This window comes from Bos mutus, chromosome 16 (genome assembly GCF_027580195.1).
Source record: "Bos mutus isolate GX-2022 chromosome 16, NWIPB_WYAK_1.1, whole genome shotgun sequence".
Taxonomy (NCBI): Eukaryota; Metazoa; Chordata; class Mammalia; order Artiodactyla; family Bovidae; genus Bos; species Bos mutus.
Genome location: NC_091632.1, coordinates 49038983 through 49066599, shown reverse-complemented (window position 1 = coordinate 49066599; position 27617 = coordinate 49038983). Strand labels below are relative to the sequence as shown.

Below are 27617 nucleotides of genomic sequence, written 5' to 3'. Positions count from 1 at the left end.
GTGACCGGAAGTTGAAGCTACTACGTGGCTAAGGTCCAAATAATCTACTTTTTTTAATAGGAGTTTATCCAGTTTTCACTTACTCAAGTCTTACACCATATGTTCTATGTTACTTAAGTTTAAATGCATCGCAGAGTGAGTTGACATTTTTCTTTTGGAAAATTTTCCGGAAACGAAACCCTGAGTAATCGGAAGTGATTATTTGTGAACCAGAAGTTTGATGTCACCAAGGCCTGGGCGGATCGGCTTCAGAATGCTAGAGGAGTGCCTGTCGTTAAACCAGTGAGATCTGGACGAAGAATCTGTAAAGTGAGGCCCCCTGCAGTAGGAAGAGTAAGAATCTGAGAGGTAAGTCCCAGAACGGACTTGTGTAACTAAGAGGGAATTTTGGAAAGGGACGGCGGCACGAGTTGAAGTTTGGGTGTTGAGCCGCTTTGGATTTAGGGAAAGGTTGCCTGTTGTTCCAGAAAGGCTTGTACCGCCTTTAAGGCCATCCATACATTTCTGAAAGCATATACTATGCCATTTTAATTTTATTACCAAGAAATGTAAATTAAGCTATGAATTTTTTTTGTCGCTTGTCAAACATTTGAAGAGAAGCTCCTCTGTGATGTATTTAATGAACAGTGGGTGGTGGTGGTGGTGGTGGTGGTGTTGTTAGAAGCTCAGTCGTGTCCAACTCTTTGCGATCCCATGGACTGTAACTCGCCAGGCTCCTCTGTCCATGGAATTCTCCAGGCAAGAATACTGCCATTCCCTTCTCCAGGATTTAGTGAACAAAATAGTGTCAATGAAGTCTTGTGAGGACTTAATTAGTTTAAATTAATTGCTTTTAAATTCCTGGTGTCCATCAGTGATACAAAAGCCCCTATATTAACTACAGTACTATTTCTGAGCTAAATTTAAGGACACACATATGATCATTTAGATTCTACTGGTGGTAATTTACAGTAAACAGTGAAATTTGAAAGTAAGCTACCCCTAATTTTTTTTAAGATATTTGGTAGCCATAACTATATTACCTTGTGAAAAGGGGCTTTAAGGGGCACTTCCAAATGCAAGTTTACTAAATGCAGCAGCAAGTAGAATATCATAATATTAAAATTACAGGGACTTGGTGAATGTGTTTATATGATACTGTTTTAATTTTTTCATTTTATACATTTTTAGGTTTTTCAGTAGAAGTCTTGGGGTACATTTTCATTGGTGAAAAACAATGACTACTCTTGAAAGCTTAGAAACCAAAGGTAAGTATTCTTCTTTTGGTGATAATTATTTTTAAAACATGAAATTTCTGACAATAAGATGAAGGAATGTTTCAGCCAGGGAACCAAACCCCAAAGAGCCCTTGCGAATCATCTGTGCTTCATATCTCTTCATGTTTGTTTTTTAATACAGTGTTTACACTTCAGCACTTCAGATATATGATTGAATATTAACATTGTTCGGTAGTATTTACTAGATGGCTACTGCTGTTAAACAGTAGTGAGAGCAAATGTTTTAGAGCTATGTTCTCTGTCCACTAGAAGATCAAGATTTAAGTAAATAAGAGCATACCTTTTTAAAGATTTAGATAGACAGACAAACAACTGGCAGATATAGAATACCTTTTTCTTATTGCATTGGTTAGGGATACTGAAAGAATCACAAACTGGTGACTTAAACAACAGAAGTTTATTGTCTCAAAATTTTGAAATCTAGTAGTCCAAGATCTGGGCTTCCCTGGTAGCTCAGCTGGTAAAGAATCGCCTGCAGTGCAGGAGACCCTCATTTGATTCCTGGGTTGGGAAGATCCCCTGGAGAAAGGATAGGCTACCCATTCCAATATTCTCATGCTTCCCTGGTGGCTCAGACGGTGAAAAATCTACCCATAATGCAGGAGACCTGGGTTCGATCCCTGGGTTGGGAAGATCCCCTGGAGGAGGGTATGGCAACCCACTCCAGTATTCTTGCCTGGAGAATCCCCATAGACAGAGGAGCCTGGTGGGCTACACTCCATGGGGTAGCAGAGAGTCAGAAACGACTCAGCAACTAACCACAGCACAGCACAGTCCAAGATCATGGGCTTCTCTGGTGGCTCAGTGGTAGAGAATCTGCCTACCAATGCAGGAGACTCGGGTTTGATCCCTGGGTTGAGAAGATTCCCTTGGAGTAGGAAAAGGCAACCCACACATATTCTTTCCTGGAGAATCCCATGGACAGAGGAGCTTGGCGGGCTACAATCCATGGGGTCACCAAAGAGTTGGACATGATTTAGTGACTAAGCATAAACAACAACAAAGTCCAAGATGAGTGTGTTGGCAGAGCCATGCTGCCTCTGTAGTCAGTAGAGAAGGATCTATTCTAGGCCTCTCCCCTAGTTTCTGGTGGCTTGCTGGGAATTTCTTGTATTGCGTGTCTTGTAGACACATCATCATGATCTCTGCATTTTTGTTCATGTGGCATTTTCCCTGTGTATGTGTGTCTCTGTGTCCAAATTTATCCTTTTTTTATAAGGACATCAATCATATTGGATTAGAAATGCATACCTCTGTATGATTTCATCTTAACTAATTACATCTGCAGAGACTCTATTCCCAAATAACGTCATGTTCTGAGGTGTGGGACAACATTATGAATATTTGGAGTGGGACACAATTCAACTCAGAGTACTTGCTAACTACATTAGTTAGTTTTTAGTCCTGCTTTGCTTGTCCTTTGTAGAGCATTTCATGCTATTGCTCATTCCCACTTTTTGAAATTCTTTCTATGATTTCCATGAGTTCATCTTATTTTCCATTTACTCTGTGGCCCTTCACTGTCCAACACAGTAGTGACATGTGGCTATTTGAATTTAAATTAATATTTTCTTAAAAATTAAAACATTTTTAGGTTTTCGGGTTTTTTTGAGGTTTTCAGTCACACTGGCCACATTTAAGTGCTCAGTAATCACTTGTGACTGGTGGCTATTGTATTAGAAAGTGCAGATATAGAGCATTTTCATCATTGTAGAAAGTCTTGTTGGACACCACTGCTGTAGCTATAGTTTTTTGTGTTTTTTTTAATTTGGCCGTGTTGGGTTTTCATTGCTTTGCATCAGCTTTCTCTAGTTGCAGTGAGCAGGGGCTACTCTTTGTTGCAGGGCAGGGGCTTCTCATTCCCGTGGCCTCTCTCGTTGTAGAGCATAGGTTCTAGGCTCACAGGCTTCGGTAGGTGTGGTGCTCAGGCTCCCTAGCTGCCACCTGTGGATTCCAGGCTGTGCCGGCTCTAGAGCACAGGCTCAGTAGTTGTGATGCATAGGCTTAGTTGGTCTGGGATGTGTGGAATCTTCCCAGACCTGGGATCCAACCCGTGTCCCCTGCTTTGACAGCCAGATTCTTACTTGCCACTGTTCCACCTGGTACGGCCTATAGTTTCTTTTTAATCCTCCTCTTCTTCTGGTTTACCTTTTAAATAATAATGTTTCTGAGCCCTCTTTCTCTTCTGCTTTCACTGCTTTAATACTTATGACTTCCAAATCTATAGCTTAGATCTCTTCTCTTGTGATTCAGACCCATACAGCCTACTGTCTACCGTCTTCACTTAGACATAGATTAAGTCTTAGCATGTCCCAAAGTGAGCACCTCTTGTTTGAGGTTATTCTTGGGTGGAGTGAGTTATGGAGAAACTGTTTTCTTTTTTTGAGGTGGGGAGGAGGGAGGGCCAGGCGGGGTGGAGTGAGATGAGAAACTATTCTCTAGAAGTCACTTTTGCAGCAAGCAGATCTCCAACAGCAAACTCTTTAAAGGGGGTTTAAATGTGTTTAGGAAGTGAAGATCATGCTAATAAATGTTTAATTGAATTCAATTCAGCTGTGTGTAACAGCATTTCAGAATCACCAGAGGCTTTTTATAGTATTAGAATAAGCAAATTAGAAACTGAAATGAAAGTAACAAGCTGGGGATTAATGGGAAAAAGAGCAGTCAAATCGTAACTAATATGAAAGCAGTTAGCGGTGATTCTTGGCAAAAAGAAAAGTTATATATGACATTATCATTAGTAATTAAAAGTCACTGCAAGGCCTCTGTGAAATTATTATTTGTTGTTACGTGTTTGTAATGAGGATTAGAGTTATAAAGCACTTTCACATACATTGTTTCATTTGATCTTAATTTTACAGTGAAGTAGATAATTCAGCTATTAGTCCTAATCCTATGTAATATCATGATAACTGTTGTTAGTGAAGAAGAGTAACTTGTATCGCGTGGCCTGAGAAAGGGTGAACTTATCATGGCTGATGTTTGTTGGTTGCTTGCATTTCCTATTACTGCCTCAGAAAAGAAGCAGGATTGGCTTAAGGAGACAGAACTTTCTCTCAGTGGACATTTGAGCAGTAGCCATCATGAGAGGGATGTGTCCTTGCTGCTAGGGCTGTTATTGAAAGGGAAACATTTCAGTAAATAGGAACAACTAGAAAATTAGAATTCAAATCCAAACCTTTTTCGGAGAGTGAAGTTGAAATTAAAAGTAAAGGGATTAAAGTCAGACAATTTAGTCTGACCTTCAGATAGGAAGGTCTGAGATGTTCAGATACTTTTAACTCCATAAATAGTCTAACTTTTAAGTCTAGGTCTGTAAAATAGTTGTTAGGTGAAAAAGGACTCCATGGGTAGATAAATTTGGGAAATGCTGGATTAAAGGAGAGATTATACTATAGGACCCCTCAGAGCCTCTAATATATTAATGTACATTGTGCAACTCCAAAGAGGTATAGTATGCAGCACTGCCCACACTTATTTGACCAGGGAACTCTATTTGCGGAGCCTGTGACAAAAGGAATGTTTGGATTCCATGTCAGTACATGTGCGCCTAACTCTTTAAATTCACTGCCTATAGTATATTTTTCTAATTAAATGGTAACCAAACTTTATTAGGTGATATTGGTAACATTTAAAATAATATTAATTTAAAATCACCAAGTGATGATCCCTAATAACTGTTTTATAGCTGAACTGCATATGATCTGAAAAATTTGTCAGATTATAAATGAGTACAGATTTTTTGTAATGGGAAAATATTCAGCAATTTTTAAATAATTATTGGATGTTGAAATGAAATCTTCTAGGTGATGTGTTAATATTAACATTGATGAACTTCAAAACATGTATTCCCCTTTTCTGCACCAAGTACCTTTAAAGTAAGTTGGTGATACAAACATTAGGAGGCAGTCCCTTCCCTAAGGATCTCTCAGCAATTTCATCTACAAGAGAAAAATACTCTTGTGTTTGCATTATTCTGAAACCACTGTAGGATATAGGGGTTGTGGGGGTCGCGGGGGTGGGGGTGTGTGCAAGTTAAATGGTTTGCCCAAGGTCATATAATAAGTGGCAGTAGAGACTTAAGTTTTTGACTCAGAGTCCAGTGTTATTTCCCTTATACGATCCTGCTGAGTTTGAGTATCTGTCTTCATAGATTTAGTTTTATGAAAAAAGGAGAAATGTCTTTTTAATAACAAACTATAAAATGATGTTCTTTTGTTGCCAAAAACTTGGCCTCTGTTCACCAGTGCCGAATAGAAACGTGAAGACAGAGCTTTGGAGGAGGAGCAGAGAGTAGCTTTGTTATTAGGTTGGCCAAGAGGTTCATTCAGGTTTTCCAATAAGATGTTACAAAACCCAAGGAGCCTTTTGGGCAACCCAGTACTTTGCCAAGCAACGAGGGCCACAGCAGGCTAATGCTGTCTAGACTGTCCCTTTCCTGAGGGATGGCAAGGGGTCTTAGAGTTTCAGAGTGGAAAATAGGGTTGTAGATAAGGATCAGGGCTGACGCTGTCTTAAATTATTCTTTCCTCATGGAGACATTAATTAAGATCATTAGCAATGGCATCAGGTGGTTCCAGAACTGATTCTGATGGTCCTCAAGGTTATCGTTGTATGACCTCCTTTCTGGAATGAAGAATGCTCACAAAGGACAGGAGCGTTTTCTTGACATCAGGTGCTTTCTAGACATCATGTGCTTTGTACAGCTTTAGCGAGAGGGTAGTCATTCTCGGGGTGCAGTTAGACAAGAGAGAGAGAGAGAACAAAACATCTGTAGGAGACAGGGTGAATGGGCAGAAAGAATAAGGGCTGTAACATAATAATGTGGGTGTCTCAACTAGTTTCTGCTACAGCAAATTTGCCTCAGTATTTTAGAGCAAGGGTTGGCAAATTAGGGATCTTAGGCCTTCTGAGAATATTTGCAGTCAGTTTGATAATAGGGAACACTAACTTTGAATCCCACTTAAGCCTAGTGTTTATCCCAAATAAAAGGGCTTCCCAGGTGCCTGCCAGTGCAGGAAATGCCAGAGCTGAGGGTTCGATCTCTAGGTCGGGAGATCCCCTGGAGTAGGGCATGGCACACTCCAGTATTCTTGCCTAGAAAATACCATGGGCAGAGGAGCCTGATGGCTACAGTCCATGGGGCTGCAAAGAGTTGGACATGACTGAGCATGCATGCAAACGCACATCACAAATAAAAAGAACTGTTCTTTTCATTATTAGATCTATATTACAAAAAAAACACTTTTATTGTTATTATAATTTGAGTTTCATCATTAAAATTTTGGTTTTTTTCTTCATATATAAATGCCTATATAATATCCTTAATTTTGCCTCATGGTCCACAAACCCTAAAATATTTATTATCTGGCCTTCAATGGAAAAAGTTTGCCAACCCCTACTGTAGAATATTTGTTCTTTCCCTGCATGTCACCAATTTGGGAGAAAGGCAGAAAGAATGAGCCGTAAACCTTAGATATGTTTTCATTCTTTAATAAGTGATCACAAGTAGAAATTACTATTGATGAATAATTGAAGAATCGTTTTGTTGGTTCCCTTTAAAGAATGGAAAGGGGTTATTTTACTCAAACATTGCCCATAATTACAGAGCTTGTACAGTAGGTCGTTGTCCTTCCACCAGACTGAAGGTAATTGCTCTTGAATATGCCCTGGGTTGGACCTAGTGCGTATGTAATAAAGGCTTCAATGTGTGTCACAGGAAAAACAGAATTATGAAAGTAAGTTACCAGGTGAGAAAACACAAAGCCTTGGCTCCCCAACCTGTCTCCTTGCCTGTGCACATTAGCTAGAAGTATAGATGTTACAAAGAGGGAGCTGCCATGTGATACACGGTACAGCTTTGGTTCTCACAAATGCTTGAGTAAGTAGAACAGTTTAAATAAAGTGTAAACTGAGTTTGAACAAAGTTGATTAAATTTCTTGATTGGAGTTTTATAACATATTTTGTTTGAAAAGAGATTTCTGTTAAGTACCCATTAATGTTTCTTTGGCTTTTAAATGTAGCATTAACCATTTTATGTTTTGTTCTTGAATCTTCATTACCTAAAATTCCAACCTAACAATGTTATGACTTGCTTAGAAATCATATTTAGTTTTATTTCTTCAGGTTCAGAGGGCCTGAATGGTATAGTTCTAGTGTGTCTTTTTGTGGTCTTTTAAATTACTACTCTGTAGTTAATTCGTGGTTCTATATTACTTCTTAAATGCCAGAATGTCTGAGTGACAAGATTAAATTTGCACTAAGTACAGTTAGACAAACTTAAAACCAGGTTTTGAGAGCATGGGAATAGGCCTTTATTTTTAAAACTGTTCATTTTTGGGAATTGTCCTCCATGCTAGTATGCATGAATTAAGTACAAAACCCTTTCGCTTTCTGAAGTATTCCTTTTTTCATCTTTTTGAAAGTAGAATCAGTCCTAAAGCCCAAATATCTTAGTTAACACTTAATACAGAAATGACAGATACTTTATTCTACTATAAAATATTTTATTAAATAGAACACCTTAATTATAGCTCAGACGTCATTCTACCTCTTGTCTAATGAACATAACTTGGGATTCCCTGTCCATTACTACATACTCACGAAAAACTCTACAAAAATCTGTTAAATGAAAAAATAGTTCTGGAGTATGGTGATATAACTTTGTAGAACTTTAGTGTAAGAGAAAAGAAGGCAGAATTATGTTTTATCATATTAATTAAGCTTTTTCTCCCCTTGATGATAAACTCTGAAGTTTATCCTTATCACCACTATTACGTGTGCTCATCCTTTTTCCCTTGTTACCATGCATTAATCGTTCCTCAGAGTCTTAGGTACAAGGCATTTTACCAAGAATACAAGGGTAAACACAGGACACACAGTCCCGCCCTCATGGGACTTATATCCCATTGGAAGGCAAAAACAGTGTATTTCTAATTACACTGAACAAAATGTCAGTTAACTGTTGTGATAAATGGTAAAAAGCAAGGCATGGTCTTTGCTGTTGAAGCATATAATCTTGGAAGACTAGAGAAAGGCTTCCCTTCGAAAGTTTGAACTGAGATTCGAAAGGTGAGTCGGGAGGAGGAAGTTAGGAAGAATATTCCAATAAAAAATGTTTGCAGAGGAAGAGGAAGGAGTCTACTCCTACTGAGACACTAAGAGAAAACAAATAAGGCTGTAACTTAGGATCTGAGGGAGTGAACGGCATAAAGTTGAGACCCAGGAGTTGAGCAGGGGACTAGATCACCGAGGGGCAGGTAGGCCATGGTGAGGATCTTGGTCTTTATTCTGAGAGTAATGGGAAATCATTCAAGGGTCCAATCTGCCTTTTTTTTTTAAGCTTGCTATAACTGTTATATAAACTCTGTGGGCTTTTGCAACCTAACAGGGCTGTTAAGAGAGGCAATAAGTTTAGGCTGATAAGGTGCAATAGTTTTGGTTTGTGGGAAGGCCCAAAAATCTGCCTGCAACACAGGAGACCCGGGTTCAATCCCTGAGTCAGGAAGATCCTCTGGAGAAGGGAATGGCTACTCATTCCAGTATTCTTGCCTAGAGAATTTCATGGACAGAGGAGCCTAATGAGGTATAGTCCATGGGGTCACAGAGTTGGACATGACCAAGGGACTACACTTTCCCAGACCCATTAACATCTTAGCTCTGAATTCATATTTGGACTGAAATCCTAGTTTGACACTGATGATTTGGACAGCTATTTAACCTTTCATTGCCTCTGTTTCTGTCTGCAAAATGGGTTCTATTATGCAAAGTCATGAGACTTGTAAAACCAAATGATACTGATGCATCTGAAGAACTTAGTAGAACTGAGTCCTTGGCACATAGTGAAGTGAATAAAAGCTATTCCTAGGTTTTGGCCTCAATTTTCTCAAATGTATTCTGGACTTGTAAAATGGCCAGGAATCTCACTTGTTGCTCAGAGGAATGTTAGTGAATTTACTAATTCAGGAATTCCGTGTCAGGTAGGTGTCATTCTAGCCATCTCGTCGAGGCTTGCAACATTTCCCATCCTCACAGATTCTCAATTCTTTCTAAGCTCTAAACCACTTATTTTCTTGAATCAATTAGTGAAAGTAGCCTTTTCTTGGAGAAAGGTGACTCAGTGAAGCTTCTTACACTGCGTGATTTGAGATAAGGTAAAATAGAAAAGAAACAAACTGTTCTTTGACTGGAGCAATGGTGGTACAGTAGTGAGCGTAGCTGCCTTCCAAAGGTTATCTGAACTAAGGATGACTAGTCAGGTTGGCTTATATGAGAGGAGATCATTTATTTCAATTGAGCAAATTAGTAGGCATGAGCATCAATGTATTAAGTGTTTCAGAGGAAGGGGGATGGGAGCTATCATTTATCTGCATTTACTTCTGTGCAAGACAGTTTCTACACTTGAAGGGGCAGTGTGTACAGTAGTCAAGGCCCTAACCCTAACCCTAACCCCAGTGAAGGACAGGGAAGCCTGGCATGCTGCAGTCCAAGGGGTCACAAAGAATCGGATATGACTGAGCGACTGAATAACAATGATGATAATACCCTCTACTTACTAGCTGGGTGGTGTGACTGTGGGCAAGTTCCTGGACCTCTTTGTGCCTCATTTTCTTCATCTGTAAAGGGGAGCTAATTACACCTACCTCAAAGGGTGATTTTAAGAATAAAATACTTATATGTAAAGTATTTAGAATAGTGTTTGACATGTGCTAAGTCTTTATAAACGTTGGTTATTTGTTACCATTCTTTCATTGAAGACACAGGTAACCCTAGATGTACTGTTAAATCCATTTCGTGGAGGCTAAAACTGAAGCTCAGATAATTTGCAGGGGTTTGTACAGGATTATACAGGAAGCAGTGGTAGAAATGGAACTAAGAACCAGATCTGGCTAATCCCAGAGTCCATGGCATTTCTATAATGTCCTGCTCCTTCCATTTGTTTAGGGCATGGTGCCTGGCCACAGAGTGTTTATCATACTTACTGGGGAAGTGAGATTTAGCATATAATAAAACCCATAAATGATAATCATGGATCATGATTAAGATTCACACTGAGTGTTGAGATAGTCAAGTAGCACAGGCATTCAGAGTATAGGCTAAAAGTTGGAAATTTTTAATGCAGAGTAGAGTTTAAGCTGGCTTCTTAAAGGGATAAGTTAGAATCACAGTAAATGGTGGAAGAAGCCATCTAAAAGAATAAGAAATAGCAGAAACAGAGGCCTGATTAGAAGCCTAGGAGAGAGAGTAGTCCAGTTGGATAGTTTGTGAACCATTCTTTGCTAAGAGTTCACAAACAGGTGAGTCTGTTCTGAGATAGACACTTTCAAATAGGTATGTACATAGCCTACATTTATTTTTATTATTTAAGATTCTTGAGTGTCCACAGTGTGCCAGGCATTTGATCTTACTACAGCCTTTCTTATCACAACCTTGTAGCATATTTATTACATATTTGTTACTATCTCCACTTTTCAGATTAGGAACTTGAGATTCATAGAGAGTTACATTATTTACCTAGGATTATACTAGGAAGTGGGGTTCCCCGGTGGCTCAGCAGTAAGGAATCTGCCTGCAATGCAGAAGACACAGGAAACATGGGTTCGATCCCTGGATCAGGAAGATCCCCTGGAGGAGGGCATGGCAACCCACTCCAGTATTCTTGCTTAGAGAATCCCATGGACAGAGGAGTGTGGTGGGCTATAGTTCATAGGGTCACAAAGAATTGGACACGACTGAAGCGACTGAGCACAGCACAGCACAGCATACTAGGAAGTAGAAGTGGGAACCAAAGAACTTGATTCCAAGTCTCTTGCAGTTTCCACCAAGAGAGAAACCATTTACTTAAGGAAGGTTTGAACCTATAAGACTTCGTTCATCCTTTGTTGACACAGGATTATTTTGAAATTTAATTTTTATTTGAAAAAAATTTTTTTTTCAGTGCCAGGAATTCTGAATGTAGGGTAAAGTATATCTTGGCATTTCCTGGCATTTCTTTTCAGCAAATAGCTTGTTTTGTTTTCCATCCTACAGCCATCCTTACTCCATCCCCAATCCGAGGAGCAGGAGATGGAATGGAAACTGAGGAGCCACCTAAATCTATTGAAGTTACTCCTGGAATCCAACCTATAACGCATCACATCCTTCAGAGTCCACGAAAGAAAGCAGTCCCATCAGAGAGCCCAGGAGTTCTTCAGCTAGGGAAGATTCTCGCTGAAAAAGCTGTGGAAGTCGAAGCTGTAAGAATTTTAGTTCCCAAAGCCGCTATAACCCATAATATCCCCTACAAAAATGCAAAGGTTAAGTCTCTGGGACATCATAAAGGAGAACTCCTTGGACAGCCAGAGGGAGTCATAGAACCCAGAAAGGAACTGTCTGAGGTAAAGAATACATTGGAAAAGCTCAAGAACTCTGAAAGGAGGTTGCTGCAGGACAAAGAAGGCCTTTCAAACCAGCTCAGAGTACAGTCAGAGGTAAGAACAGCCTTAATAGCTTTAATGACAATGGCTATGAACATAGAATGAACACAGAAAATATTATAAATATAGAATAAAATATATTTCCTCTTGGAATGTTGTTCATTATAACTTGTCATTACTCCAAAATGCTTCCTCTTAAATTTCCCGTTCTGTTAGTGCCTCTATTAGAATTAGTTTATGTTGGGAACTTATATTCTAAACATGGTTGAAGATGACATGTAAGGTACTTTGGACAATGTGCGGTACTTTGGACATTGTGCAAGACCACCTGTAAGTTATTAAGGAGGTTACAGTTAAGAACTCACAGGCCAGAGATTAACCAAATCGACTAGTCAGTAATCCTTGCTTTAAGAATCCATAAATTCCAAGGATTTTTTCTATGTATAGATAATAGTTAGAATAAAGAAAATTGTGGAATAAGTATTGGTATCTTCATTGTAAATTGGAAATGACCTATATTGCTTGATTTACTGTCTTTAAACTTTTGCTATTGTTGTTCAGTCACTAAGCTGTATCCAACTCTTTGCAACCCCATGAACTGCAACACGCCAGGCTTCCCTGTCCTTCACTGTCTCCCGGAGTTTATGCAAACTCATGTCCATTGAGTTGGTGATGCCATCTGACCATCTCTTCCTCTGTTGCCCCCTTCTCCTGCCCTCAATCTTTCCCCGCATCAGGGTGTTTTCCAATGAGTTGGCTCTTCACATCAGGTGACTGACAGAGAAACAAAGTGAGGAGTGGTAAGGCAATATTTGCTAAAATGTAAAGTGTAAAGGCTATTAAAAAAAAGTTCATAGTCTTTAATCTTTACATCTTAGTAAATATTGCCTTAGCACTGCCCACTTTGTTTGTTAGATTATACATCTTTGTTCTAGAGGTTAGTCTTTATAAGTGACACCATGGTTACTGATTCTTATCCAAATATGTTTCTAATGTATTTAATAATATATTTTAAATAACTAATTTGAAATTACAAAACTAGTACATATTTGTAAACATCTTAGAAAATACAGAAAAAACAATGAAAATAGTATCACCTATAAATACCATCCAGCTGTAAGTGCATAATTATACATATTGAGTTCATTTTTGCCTTGTAATTTACTTTTTTTAGTTAATATTTTCCCACGTCTCAAGATATCCTATTAAAATATCATTATTAATAGCAACAGTGTTTTTCAGTAACTATACCACATGCCAATACCTTTTATTGGACATTTGTTTTAATTTTGTTTCATTTTTTATAACAGTGTGAAGAACATGATTATAGACATCTTGAATAGCTTTCTTTGCTTAAATTCTTAAAAATCCTAGGGCACAAAGAAACCAATTTTTAAATGTTGAAAAAGATTTATAAAACACTGTCATACTTTTTAGCAAAATTTATTGGTTCAGTTTTTTAAATTTTTTCCTTTAAGTGTTGATGAGAGGCAGTTTGTAATTATTATGATAATGATTTGTACTCTCAAGAGGCTCAAATTATAACTGCATGGACTGTAGATTAATAGAGATATAGACATGGTATGTATATATTATGAAACTTAACTGTTTGATATCACTTTTTGATATGCACTTGTAGTAATGGCGGTCCAAATTACATATGAAACACAGTTTCTCTTCTGTTCATTTTGCTACATTGAACTCACTGGCATTACTTTGAGCTTGTATTGGTCATGATTTCTTCCAGGTCAATCGTGAGTTAAAAAAGCTGCTGGTGGCTTCTGTTGGGGATGACCTTCAGTATCACTTTGAACGTGTAGCCCGTGAGAAAAATCAGCTTATTTTAGAAAATGAAGCCCTGGGTCGAAACATCGCTCAGCTTTCTGAACAGTTAGAACGGATGTCAATACAGTGTGATGTGTGGCGAAGTAAATTCCTCGCAAGCAGGTATTTTCTATTTTATTTCCTAGTTTTTGCTCTGCCAGATTTGTTGACCCTCCTAGTGCAAAAAAAAAAAAAAGTGTAGTGTGAAAATTTCTGACTGAGATGGTCAGATTACCTCATACATAATTTAAGAGATGGACTCTCCCTCCTCTGGATGGTCATACAGTAAATAGTAACTCATTTCCTACTTTTTGCTCTGTCAGATTTGTTGACCCTTCTAATGCAAAAAAAACTGGATTGTAGTGTGAAAATTTGACTGAGATTGTCAAATTAACTCATACATGATTTAAGAGATGGACTCGCCCTCCTCTGGATGGTCATACAGTCTCCCTAAATGGAAAAGTGCTAGCATAAAGCTACTCCCTCATTCCAGATTCTGAGTTACTCTTCTGTAGTGGAAATCACTCTAACTACAATGTTTAAGATCAGAACAAAACTAAACTCAGACAGCTAATAAATATTTAAATTTTTAAAAGAAGATTTTTCCCCACATTCTAAAAACTCACATATCATTGCCACTGCATAATGTCTTATTTTGTCTCTCAGACTCTGTTCTCATTGCTCATTTAGCTACATCATAATAGAGCTTCCCAACCTTTTTCTCTTTATACACAAATAGAAAGCGATAATCTGCATGGCATACCGGACGAGGCTACCTCTCCAGTAGAGGTGAGAACCTTAGGCCCTTATAACCCCCAGACGCATGAATACACTGGTAGTTGGGAAGGTCTCTTATATGTTACTATTTTCTATTCATCCCCTCCTTCCAACTTTGAGTTACTGGAGAACAGAATGTGGGTGTTATCCATCTGGGTATTTTCAGTGTTTAGCTCAGTGCTTCCCATATAATATGTTTAATAACATTGATTTAAGAGGTTTCTCACAAACACCAAAGGTTTCCAGTCTGTACCTTAAGAACCACTGATTGTAATGAATATATTTTTAGAAAGTTATTTCTTCATGTCTTAATATCGGTGATACTTTCTAATAATTGATTACTCTGTTAAAATCCTTAATTTGTTTTCTAATTGTACTAATAAAGGATGTATTTGGAGAAATGAATTTACTGTTTATTGGCTTAGAATGAATAAGTTAATTTTTACTGAACAGCTTAAGAAGCAAATCATGCATGCATTTTATAGATTACTACAATATGTAATTTATTAAACATTCTGATCAATGTTAATAGTAGTAATACTTTGAGGACAATAATAGTGAAACCAAACTTTATTTATATTTTAGTTGATTTAATCTTTTAACATCAGAACTGTTTTCATTTTAAAGAATTCAGTGGTTACTGTGGTCTGAGACTTTAATTTTAGTTGTAAGATTTTTTCAACTGAATAAAAATACTTTAAAATTTTGCTTCAGTTCTATCACTAGAGAATTGTTAAACACATTTTGCTACATCCAATCAGAAAACATGAAGCTTGTTTTTTTTTTTTTTTAAACAAAAAGGGAACGAAATGGCTCTATGTATGCTAATACGAAAAAATTCATCAAGGTAAATTATTAGGTGAAAAAGTGAACTACAAAAAAGTTTGTATCAAATAATTCCTTTTTGTAAATAAAATTAATATATTTATTTTTATACATACTTTTATGCTGATATACATATAAGTTATTTTTTCCTATAAAAATATATTGGTTACTTTATTGATTACTGATTATAAAAGGAGGGGCCTGACTGCTGGACAAGAGGACTTAGTTTTCCTTTTATATAAACCTTTCTATATTTAATGTTTTTCTAATGACAGGTAATGAGTGGTAGAAAAATAACTCTTGTTTTTCTCTAAAATTTTCTCTATTTGAGAATAATTAATGTTATTTTTCTTCCAAAATTTGGTTAATCTAGAGTAAGACTGAAGTACATTCCAAAGTCACTATACAGGAAAGTTCAAACATTGTTTTCTTTGTCATTTTGTAAACAGATATTTTAATTGAGTCCCTTTAATGAGTTCTAAACTCATAAACATTTTAAATGTTATGCTTTTGAACTGTGGTGTTGGAGAAGATTCTTGAGAGTCCCTTGGACTGCAAGGAGATCCAACCAGTCCATCCTAAAGGAGATCAGTCCTGGGTGTTCATTGGAAGGACTGATGTTGAAGCTGAAACTCCAGTACTTTGGCCATCTGATGCGAAGAGCTGACTCATTTGAAAAGACCCTGATGCTGGGCAAGATTGAAGGCAGAAGGAGAAGGGGACAACAGAGGATGAGATGGTTGGATGGCATCACCGACTCGATGGACATGGGTTTGGGTGGACTCCGGGAGTTGGTGATGGACAGGGAGGCCTGGCGTGCTGCGGTTCACGGGGTTGCAAACAGTCGGATACCACTGAGCGACTGAACTGACTAAACTGAAGTGAAGGTTTAAAAACTGAGAAGTAATTTGACAGTCGTAAATCTTTTTGTAAGTTGTTAAAAATGATAATCACTGAGGTAGTATATTAACTTTTTAACACTGTCTGAGAATTTATATGCAAGATTTTTATCTTTTCCAGGGTTATGGCAGATGAGTTAACCAACTCCAGAGCAGTTCTGCAGCGTCAGAACCGTGATGCACAGAGCGCTATACAAGATCTCCTGAGTGAACGGGAACAGTTTCGTCAGGAAATGATAGCTACACAGAAGTATGGCACTTGTTTACATTCTGAGCCCTTCTACTTTCTCCTGCAATTTTTGTTATAGTTCTTTCGTATTTCTACATTTATTAATTCACTGAGCATATACTTTGAGTAGCATTTTAAAATAGCTGCCCAGGGAAAGGAGGAAGAATGAAAAAAGCAGAAGACATGCTTCTTATATTCTTAATGGAGGAGAGATTAGTTATATCTATAGTGGAAGAAATTTTTGCATTTAAAAGTACTTTTTGGTTACAGTTATAGCAGTTTTGTAGTTTTTGGTAGAAGCCAAAAAGTATACCGGTCTTTACTTTGGAGGGAGATCTTTTTGAGAACTATTCTACAGTATGAGAGCTTACTTTCATATCCATATGCACCAGAACTGTCAAAATTGAGACTCTTCCTTAAAAGCACTTTATACTTTTATATAATTGATTTCTTACAAATTAAATAAAATTCAAGAGAAAATTATAGGGGACATTAGAAGAATGAAAATATATCAAAATATCAGATTTTGTGGGAGGCAACTAAAGCAGTGTTTAGAGGGAATTAATAAAGCTATAGCTTTAAATGCTTATTATAGAAAAGGAAAAAAGGTCTCATCAATAAGCTAAGCTTCCTTTTTAAGAAATACAAAGAGCAAATTAAGCAGAAGGAAAGAAAGGATGAGAGCAGAAATAAATGAAATAGAAAACCAAACACTGGTTCTTTGAAAGGATAAAGTTACAAAACCTCCAGGCAGTACAATCAGGGGGGAAAAAAAAAAAAAGATACACAGCATGAGACGGAAAGGGGATACTACAGAGTCTATAGTCATAAGATAATAGGGGATGTTATGAACAACTCTTTTCCAATCAGTTCAACAGCTTACATGGACAATCTACTTAAAAGACTCAGACTACTAGAATACTCAAGAACAGATAACCTGAATAGATAACCTGAATAGCCCTGACCTATTAAAGCAATTTACTTTGTAGTTAAAAATCTTCTAATAAACTCCAGGCCTACGTGAATCAAGTGGTAAATACTAACAAACATCTAAGGAAGAAATAAAACCAAATTTATACAACTTTACTAGAAAATAAAAGAACAGTTTCTACCTTATTTTTTGTGGCCAGCATCATCTTGATACCAAACTATACAGAGGCATTACAAGAAAACTGCAGGCCAATATCTATCTATAATGACTATAGATGCAAAAATCCTTAATGGAATTTTGGTGATTCAAATCCAACAGTATATAAAAAGCTTTATACATCATGGCCATGGAGGTTTTTCCCCAAGAATTATAGGTTGGTTTATCATTTAAAAATCAACCAATGAAATACAAAAAAATTATCATATATATACATACATACATGCACACATATAATGTATATATACACACACACATATGCATACACATACATATATATATACACACATACCATATAAGCATCTCAATAAATGCACAAATTAAATAAGTAGTACTATAATACTGAGTATATTATATTTTACCTGTACTAAAATAAGAGAACCAAAAAGGTACTTTTTGCCTCTCATAACCATAAAATCAGTTTAGGTGGTTTTTGTAATCTGACTTATTTTACCAGACTTCCTGGTTTATTGAACTCTTGAGAGAAAGAGGAGAAAGAAACTATATGATTTCAGAAACATGTTTCTCAGCATTCTTGCTTTTTATATTTTATCCTCTTACTAATGTTCAGTGCTGTGTGTTGCTGCAGGTTGCTGGAGGAGCTCTTGGTCTCTTTGCAGTGGGGAAGGGAGCAAACTTACTACCCTAGCGGGCAACCTCACAGCACGGCAGAACTAGCATTAACAAATCACAAGTTGGCAAAAGCAGTAAATTCTCATCTTCTGGGAAATGTTGGCACTAATGGTCAAAAAAAGGTTCCATCAACAGTTGAATTCTGCAGTACTCCAGCAGAAAAAATGGCTGAAACGGTAAAATATTTCTCTTTCATGATCTGTATAACCTCTAAGACTGTCCTCTTACATGTTATAATGAAAAGTGCTTGGCACTGGGAGTTAGGAAATATGGAATCAAAATTTCTCATGCTAATGAGCTAGTAATCTTGGAGGAAATTATTTCCTCCTCTGAGCTTAATTTTCTCAAACTCTATTAGTATACTCTTGAAGAGAAAAAAGTGTAATTGTTTTTAAAGATGGCCACTCCTATCTTAGTTCAGCTGCTTGCCCTCTTGGTTTCTGTACCAATGCCAACTCGTACCTCAGATTCAGTAGATGACTTTGGTTCCTCATTCACAGAACAAAAAGAGGGTAGAGGCAGAAAACTCCCTCCAGGTCCCAGCTGCTATGTATCTCGAAGCCTAGCTATGTGGCCTCCAACCTTACATATATTTCTGTTACTGGAAAAGTGTCTCTTTGGCTCTCCAAAGCATAGCATATTCCCCCAGGCTCATCAGGCCTCCCACTAACAGGTACTTCTTCTGTTGACTCTTTTTACTTAAGAACATGTCCAAGTGTCTTCCATCTAAAAAGAAAACTGTTCCCTCTATCTTAAGTTCTCTACATATGGTCTTATCACCTTCCCTTCATAACCAAAACTCTGGAACATGCAGTTCATATTTATTTCTACTTACATACCTCCCTTCCTCAACTCCCGCCATTGCTTATCTCAGTAGAATTCCAGCTCCACTGTCCTGAAAAAGGACTCTCATTAAGGCCATGAGTATTTAAGTACTTTGTCACATTTTACTTGAACTCCCTCAGTTTCTGAAGCCGTCATACTCTCCCAATTCTTTGCTACTGCTGTGACTGTTCGTTCTCAGCATTTGGTGGGGGGAAGGGGAATCCTCTTCCTGTGCCCACTCTTGAGCCTTTCCTCACGTAGTTGACTTTCTGTATCATCTCGGGATTATCATTAGCTAATCCCCATAGCATTATGCTTGTGACTTCTTCAGCTGAGACTTTTTTTTCTAGAATAAGATACATACCCAGCTGGACATCTCCATTAGCTCGTCCCATAGACAGCTAAAAACAGAACAACCTCTTGCTTTTGTATTTGTATTACCATTCTAGGGGGAAAAAAAAAGTAAAAGAAAAATAACCTGTTTCTTCTGTATTTCCTAGCTTAGCGAACTGTACCTACTACATTGGATGTTTTGAGGATTCCATAAAATAATACATATAAAGCCTGTAGCCATTTGCAGTATAGGTAATTTCTCAATAAATAGTAGCTATCATTTTTTATACCCTTCATCCCCTAAACCTGTTGCCTTTATGAGTCCTGTCAGTTTCTTCTAATTTATTCCCTCTGCCAAGTTTAGACACCTGATTGCCAGGCTAGACTGTACAGTAGCCTCCTAACCAGTATCCCTCCCTTGCTTTTTTACTTACCTGCAGCCATCCTCTGCTGCCAGACTGTTCTTTCAAAAATGTCAGTCCCATCATCTTGGTACTCATGTTCAGAGGACTCCCAGTCTCCCTCGTTACTGAATCTGAATTATTTCATATTGTATAGAAGGCCTTTCATTAATCATTATTCCAGCTCCCCTTCCCTTGGAGCATTTCCCAGGTGTGCCCACCCCCTGCACTTCACATCCCAGCTGTGTTAACCACTTTCATTCCACAGACGGGCCACTGTACCTCACGCCTCTGTATATACTTCCCTCTGCCTAGACTGCCTCCCAACAATCTCTCTCCTTGCCCAACCACTACACTGCCTTTAAGAATCAGCCTTCCCTGATTCCTTCAGGCAAACCTAGATTTTCCTTCCTCTAGGCTTGCAGTTCATCTTGTACATAAATCTAGTATAGCTCTTTATCATGGTTCATTGCAGTTTGATTCTCCACCTCCCAAACTGTAAGCTCTTCAAAGATGGGCACTATGTTTCCTCGAGTCTGGCATAATCCTCTATACATAGTAGGTGTTCAGCTATTTACTGAATGAATCAGTCCCTGAAACTAAACATTATCCAAAATTGTTTCTCCTTTTCTATTCTTTTTGTTGGGAAATTGTGTTGCTGCCCACTCAGTTGCTGCCAGTAGCATCTGGTATAACTAACTGCTTCTGATATCTTGAAACACTCTCTTCCCGTGGCTGATGTAACCTTACCCGCTCTCTTTTCTCTTTTCTCTGACCATTCTGTTTCACCACACGATGGTGGGTAGCCTCAGGGCTTGTTCTTGGTTTACATCCTCTTCCTCCAGTCCTTTATCCACCACATTGTCTCACGGAACAAAACTGACGGTCCTCCTTCCTCAGTGTCTCTTAGACCTTTCAGCCACATTGCTTCAAGATCAACCTTTCTTAGCTTAATTATTGCATTAAACTCCCTTTCTCTCTTATTCCCATTGTCTGCTTTGGTTCCCACCCCTTCTCTCATCCACCAGCTGTGTACAGAGTGATCTCTCTGAAAGACACCCAGCTTAAAATCTTGATCACTTTCAGGCTAAAATCTGGAAACCTTTTATCCTATTGGTATCTCAGTCTCCTTTAACTGTATTCATTTGCCATTTTGTTTCTAAAGATACATAATGTAATTACAAATATAGAGAATAGGGGTACCTTTCTTATTTCCCCTTCTCAATTTATAAGCAGCTTTAAGATAAGCCCTTTATCTCTGTCCTTTAGCATCTAACCAAGCTCCATAAAAACAGAAGAATATCAAAAACTAAATTGAAGAAGCAATAATCCTGTAGAAAAACAGAGGTATGGAAATGAAATGGTAGCTCTTAAATGATGCCAGGACATTTTTTAATTAGTTGTGGCCCCTTGGGTACATTGGTAACTTAGAAGGAAAAAATCCTGTTGGACAATATGAGAGCTAGGGAAACAGACACCTTGAGCCATTTCTGAAAGCTGTTTCAATAAGCCTTACATAGAAGAGAAAGCTCCTTTCCTCACTGCTTTTCCCAGTTCCTTTCTAATTCCACTGCCAATCTCCTTTGCACAGTAACTCATACTCATCATAATGATGATGGTTGTCACTGTTTAGTTGCTAAGTTACGTCCAATTCTTTGCGACCCTATGGACTGTAGCCCCCAAGGCTCCTCTGTCCATGACATTTCCCAGGCAAGAATATTGGAGTAGGTTGCCATTTCCTTCTTTAGGGGATCTTCCTGACCCAGGGATCAAACCCATATCTCCTGCATTGTAGGCAGATTCTTTACTGCTAGGCCACCAGGGAAGCCCTATGAAGATGGTTAGGAGAATATGAAAATGAGAAACAGGAGCTATGAGCCAGCCATGTTATCCTTGCCCTTAACCAGAGAATTTTTTTCAAACCAAGATTTCCTCCAGTTGTGGGTCTCAGAAAATGAAATGGAATAGAAAATTTAGAGCAGAAGAATTGAGAGTGTATGATGTCCATGAATCCAAGAAACAAAAACATGATCTTTAGCATAATACTGCATGTAAATTAGAAAAAAAAGAAATGAAAAGCCATTGATTTGACAAGTAAATAATCAAAAACTTTGAAATACATGTCAGTAGAAGAATAAAGGTAGAATTCCAGTTTCAAGCAGTTCAATGAAGGCCTGAAGGAGAAAGGTAATAAGTATATTTTGATTAAGGATAAAAATGAGTATCACTTATGGTAAAATAGATATAACCGTATCAATTTATTTTCTTCTATATTTTCATCAATACGCATGAGAACATTTCTTTATTTTTAAAAATACGTAACCTAGGTAATATAACAACTAGACATCATCGTTAAATTTAGAGCTTTTTGAGAAAAAGTGTAAGTTCTCGAGTCAAATTCATCATTCAGATCTTACTTTTTATGGTAGTTACCTATTAATGAAATAGAACGTATGAGTAGTTACATATTAGTAAGCCAAGGACTTTTGTAGTCCCTGCTGTATATATGACATTACCTCTTATTTTCCTTAGGTTCTACGCATTTTGGATCCAGTTACATGTACCGAAAGCTCACCTGATAATCCATTTTCTGAGTCTTCACCAACCACCTTACTTGCTACAAAGAAAAATATTGGACGATTTCATCCCTATACAAGATATGAAAATATAACTTTCAATTGCTGCAATCACTGCCAGGGAGAACTTATTGCCCTTTAACAATCAGTCTGGTGGAGGCACACTACAGGCACTTGTTTTTACCCAAAAGTCATTATTATTTGGGAGCTGGGGGTCTTTGGATGCTAGAAGTATTATCTCTTTCTATTTAAATAATATATATCCCCAAAGATGTTCCATGTACTGGACTCCAGATTACCCTTTCTTAATAAATACCTCAGGGTAAAGAAAAAAAATGAAACTGTGTAGATATATATAAGTAGACAATACTTCCCAGGCATGTTAGGATGGTTTTCCTAAAGGACTAGATTCTATACCTTTGTTTCAGGCCCTAATTTATTATTTATCTTGCTATATATTTTACATAAACAGATTTAATTTCTGAACTCTAAAGCAAGGATTGGCAGACTGTAGCCTTGGGTCATATGCAGCCATACCTATTCATTTACTGTTGTCTATGGTTATGCTACAATAGCAGCATTGAGTAGATACAACAGGGTTTATATAACTAGCAAAGCCTGAAATATTTATTATCTGACTCTTTACAGAAAAAGTTTTCTGACCCTCACTCTAACACAAAAGTAGCTGCAACGGCTGGGGAGAGAATGGGGTAGGAGTCCTTTCTCTTTTTGGTGATTTTGGAGCAGAGTACAAAAGAGTCTTATGGAAATAACAGGTGGAGGAACTATTTTAAGAATAAATGCTAAATGTTAAAAAAAAATTTAAATATTTTACAGCCACATTAAACAAATGCTTGAGCAAAATCATTGTTCTTATTTTGGTTTTATGCAGGGGATTCTGTATTTTAAATGGATATAACTGATCTACAGAAGAAACTTAACTGTTGAGCTCAGTTTGGCAATTGCAGCACAATAGGAATATCCAATTTGATACTTATGAAATATGGCAGAGAAAGTAAGATCTTTGGAGAACATCGCTCAAGCTCAAAAATGCAGTTCATCAATTGATTTTTACTATGTAATCTGTTATTATTTATTTATGATGGGCCATCATAAAACACCTTTTTAGAGGCCCGGAAAAATGTCCACAAAAATGTTGATAACAAATTACCCTAATGGGTTTCTTTACCTATCAGTAAAGAAATCCTCAAAAGACAAATCTGATCAAGTAACAATATGTTTTAATGTCAACTTAAAGATTTTTTTTTTTGGTCTGATTCATCTGAGTTGTAGTTTCAAGTGGGTGGCAATAAATTTCTTTACCTGCTTTAGTTTGAATATTGATTTTTTCTTCCCTCCAGAATGATGTGCTTCAATTCAAGTCTTCATCTAGTTGATACTATTTACAACTTACTCTTCAGTATTTCTTTTAAGTTTACAGAGCATAAAACTTAGAAGAAAACATAGAGGAAAAGCTTCATGACAGTGGATTTGGTAATGATTTCTTGGCTATGACACGAGAAGTACAGGCAACAAAAGAAAAAAATGGATGGATTAAACCTCATCAAAATTAAAACTTTCTGCATACCAAAAGAAACACTCAACAAAATGAAAAGGCATCCTGCAAAATGAAGGAAAATATTCACAAGTCATGTATCAAGGGTCTACTGATGAGAATAAATGAAGGGCTGCAAGTCAACAACCAAAAAAAAAAAAAAATCCAGTTTAAAAAAAAATGGGCCAAGTAATAGACATTTCTCTAAAAGAGATATACAAATGGCCAATAAGGACATCAAAGATGCTCAGCATCACTAATTATTAAGTAAATTCAAATTGCTATCACTTCATACCCAGAATGGCTACTACCAATAAAGCAAAATAACAAGTGTTGGCAAAGATGTGGAGAAACTGGAACCCTTGTGCCTTGCTGGTGGGTATGCATACAACTGCCGTTATGATCCAGGAATTCCACCTCGAGGTAGATACCCAGAAAAATTGAAAGCAGGGACTCAAAAGGATATTTGTATACCAATGTTCATAGCAGCATTATTCACAATAGCCAACAAATAGTAGCACGTGTCCTTTGATGGATGAATACATAAACAAAATGTATATACATGCAATGGAATATTCAGCTTAGAAGGAGTAAATTCTGATGCTACAGCATAGATGAACCTTTAAAACTCCATATTGAGATCCGACACAGAAGGACAAATAGTGTATGATTCTACTTATATGAGGTACCTGAAATGATTAATAGAAATAACAAGTAGAATAGTGGTTACCTGGGGTTAAGGGAAAGCAGAATGGAGAGTTTTTGTTTGCTAGGTACAGAGTTTCAGTTTGGGAGGATGAAAAATCATGAAGACAAAGGGGTATGGTTAAATACATATGAATGTATTTAATGACACTGAATTATACATTTTTTAAAATGGTCAAAATGATAAATCTTAGGTTATATATATTTTACCACAATAAAAAAAAATTCTATACATATAATCACAAACTAGTGGCACACTTTGCAACTGTTGGTTAAAGCGTGTCAGTAATAATAACAATAGCTCGATAACAAGTTAATCGAGCTATTAACTTGTTCCTTGTTATGAAGGAACAGACTTCATATTAACAACCTAAATACTATACCTTAAGGAACTAGAAAAAGAAAAGCAAACAACCCAAAGCTAACAGAAGGAAGACTGAAATTAGAGTGGAAAGAAAATAGAAAAATAGAGAATGAAAATCAAAAGCTGGTTCTGTGAAAAGATCCACAAAATTGGCAAACCTATAACCAGAGTGACAAAAAAAGTTGTAAATACCTAAACTCAGAAATGAGTGGGGGGACATTAGCAATCTCATTTAAATAAAGGAATAATTATATACCAACAAATAACCTGGATGAAATAGACAAATTCTTAGAAACACAATTTACCAAAGCTGACTCAAGGATAAATGGAAAATATGAAAAGGCTTATGTATGAGTGTGCTTAGTCACTCAGTTGTATCCAACTCTTTGGGACTCTATGGACCATAGCCCGCCAGGCTCCTCAGTCCATGCGGATTCTGCAGGCAAGAAAACGAGTGGGTTGCCATGCCCTCCTCCAGGGGATCTTCCCAACCCAGGCATTGAACCCAGGTCTTCTGCATTGCAAGTGGATTCTTTAGCATCTGAGTCACCAGGATAAAGGCTTATAATGAGAGATGACATCAGGAATCAAAAACCTCCCAACAGCAAGAGCTATGGATGTTGGATGATAGTGATGTGTAAATGTAGGTTCATTAATTGCAACAAATGAACCACCTTGTGGGAGATGTTGACGCTAGGGGAGATTTTAAGGAGAGAGGAAGCAGGAGTTACGTGGGAACTCTACTTTCTGCTCAGTTTCTCTATGAACCTAAAACTGCTCTAAAAAACAAACTGTACTAAGAAACAAAAACTCCCAACAAAGAAAAGTCCAGGGCCAGATGGTTTCACTGGTGACTTCTGCCAAAAATTTAGAGAGTTAATAGCAATCCTCCCAAAAAAATAAAAACAGAGGGAATACTTCATTCTATGAGGCCAGCATTACCTTGATACCAAAGCCAGACAAAGATCCCCCAAGAAAAGAATATTACCCAAAAAATCTCTTAAAAATACAGATGAAAATTCCTCACATAATACTAGCAAACCAAATGGAATATCATAGAAAAGGGGATTTATATACCACCAAGAGGTATTTGTCTCAGGAATGCAGGGTGCTTCAATATTAAGAAAGTCAACCAATGTAACATATCACATGAATAGAACAAAGGAGAAAAAACCCATTATCATTTCACTTGACACAAAAAGTATTTAGTAAAATCCAACACACTTTCATGATAAAAGCACTCAAAAAAAAAAAAATGTAATGGAAGAATAGAAAGTACAGGAGAGGAATAGGAATAGAACTTCCTCAACTTTATAAAGGACATTTATGAAAAACTCACAGCTAACATCAGGCATGTGTGCATGCTATGTTGCTTCATGTCCAACTCTGTGTGACCCTATGGTCTGTAGCCCACCAGGTTCCTCTGCTTGTGGGATTCTCCAGGCAAGAATACTGGAGTGGGTTGCCATGCCTTCCTCCAGGGAGTCTTCCTGACCCAGGAATCAAACCTGCATCTCTTATGACCCCTGTATTGGCAGGCGGGTTCTTTATCACTAGTGCCACCTGGGAAGGCCCAGCTAACACCATACTTAAGGCTAAAAGACTAAAAGCTTTCCTTCTAAGATCAAGAACAAGATAAGGATGCCCAGGCAGAGTGGAGTAGCAGTTGGAGATGTTCTGTTCTGAGGAGCAGCCAGTGGTGTGATGGTGCAAGCCAGGGACCATTTACACCTGAGACGGACTATGGAAAAGCAAGTACTGGAGGTGGAAGTCCAAGTCAAACGTAGAAGGACAGCCTCACGGAGCAACCAGAAGTGTCACCTGTACCTGAGGTAATCTCAGCAGCAGCAGCAGCAAGTACCTGTGGTTGATTTCCAGGCAGAACTGAAACGAGCTTTCTTAGCTGAGACACCAAGAAATGGTTAAAGCAGTACTGGAACACCTGGGTGGCTGATTCCAAAAGAAACAATCAAACAAAACTGCCTTCTCTTAGGTCTTAAGGATCCCAAATCTTTCCTGTGGGCATTGGATTTGGTGGAATAGCAATCATGACTGTGGGAAGGAGCAGCAAGGTGCTGCAGCACACATACCATAGGATAGAATATATCCTGCAAGATGGCCGGATCTTCATTGGTACGTTTAAGGCTTTTGACAAACATATGAACTTCACCCTCTATGACTGTGATGAGTTCAGGGGGATTAAGCCAACGGATGTGAAACAGCCCCAGCATGAAGAAAAGTGAGTTTGGGGTCAAGCGTTGCTCTGTGGGGAAACTTGGTTTCCATGACTCTGGAGGGAACGATACTGGCATTGCTCTGGTACCTCTTGCTGGAGCTGCAGGAGGCCCTGGGGTTGGCAGAGCAGTTAGCAGAGATGTTCCAGCTGGTGTTCCGATCCCCTAGGCCCCTGCTGGAACAGCAGGCTCTGTCCAAGGGATTGAGGGGTCATCCCAACAGGTAGTGACCCCACAAGGAGGAGGCACAGTAGCAGCTGCTGCTCCTGCCAGCACTGCTTGAACCCCAAGTAGTATCCACGAGGATGGGGGACTGCCCCCGCCACCATCAGTTGACCAAGCAACCCCACCTCCAGGAATTATGGCTCCTTCACCTGGTATGAAACCACCATGGGCCCACCACTTCCTTCCTCCTACTCAAGAGATATCAACAGGCATGCCCCCTCCAGGAATGAGGACCCCCTTCACCAGGAATAAAAGGTTCACCTCCTCCAAGAAAGCATCCACTAAGACCTGAGGGTACTACTGATCCTTTTGAGTCACTTTTTTTCGGCAATGAGTCTTGAGAAATATGTGGAGTGTTTGTGAACTTTTGTC

General features: G+C 38.0%; 1 protein-coding gene and 2 pseudogenes across 1 annotated transcript; all 3 read left to right on the top strand.

The window, feature by feature from the left end:
• Positions 1-16: 16 nt before the first annotated feature.
• Positions 17-23493, top strand: BLZF1 (basic leucine zipper nuclear factor 1). The gene is made up of 7 exons (XM_005902376.3): positions 17-348; positions 1171-1247; positions 11308-11747; positions 13441-13640; positions 16140-16268; positions 17984-18203; positions 22119-23493. The coding sequence occupies exons 2-7, from the start codon at positions 1217-1219 to the stop codon at positions 22302-22304; spliced, it is 1206 nt and encodes a 401-aa protein (XP_005902438.1). The 5' UTR covers positions 17-348; positions 1171-1216; the 3' UTR covers positions 22305-23493.
• Positions 23494-26490: 2997 nt separating this feature from the next.
• LOC102281646 (SNRPN upstream reading frame protein-like) lies at positions 26491-26712 on the top strand (annotated as a pseudogene).
• Positions 26713-26834: 122 nt separating this feature from the next.
• LOC102281924 (small nuclear ribonucleoprotein-associated protein N pseudogene) lies at positions 26835-27586 on the top strand (annotated as a pseudogene).
• The last annotated feature ends 31 nt before the right edge of the window (positions 27587-27617 follow it).

Excerpts from the sequence above, each read along its gene's own strand:
- BLZF1 (XM_005902376.3), top strand. The coding sequence starts at position 1,217 with ATGACTACTCTTGAAAGCTTAGAAACCAAAG. Across the intron at positions 11,748-13,440 it reads AGCTCAGAGTACAGTCAGAG|GTCAATCGTGAGTTAAAAAA; the intron begins GTAAGAACAGCC and ends GATTTCTTCCAG. Across the intron at positions 16,269-17,983 it reads GAAATGATAGCTACACAGAA|GTTGCTGGAGGAGCTCTTGG; the intron begins GTATGGCACTTG and ends GTGTTGCTGCAG.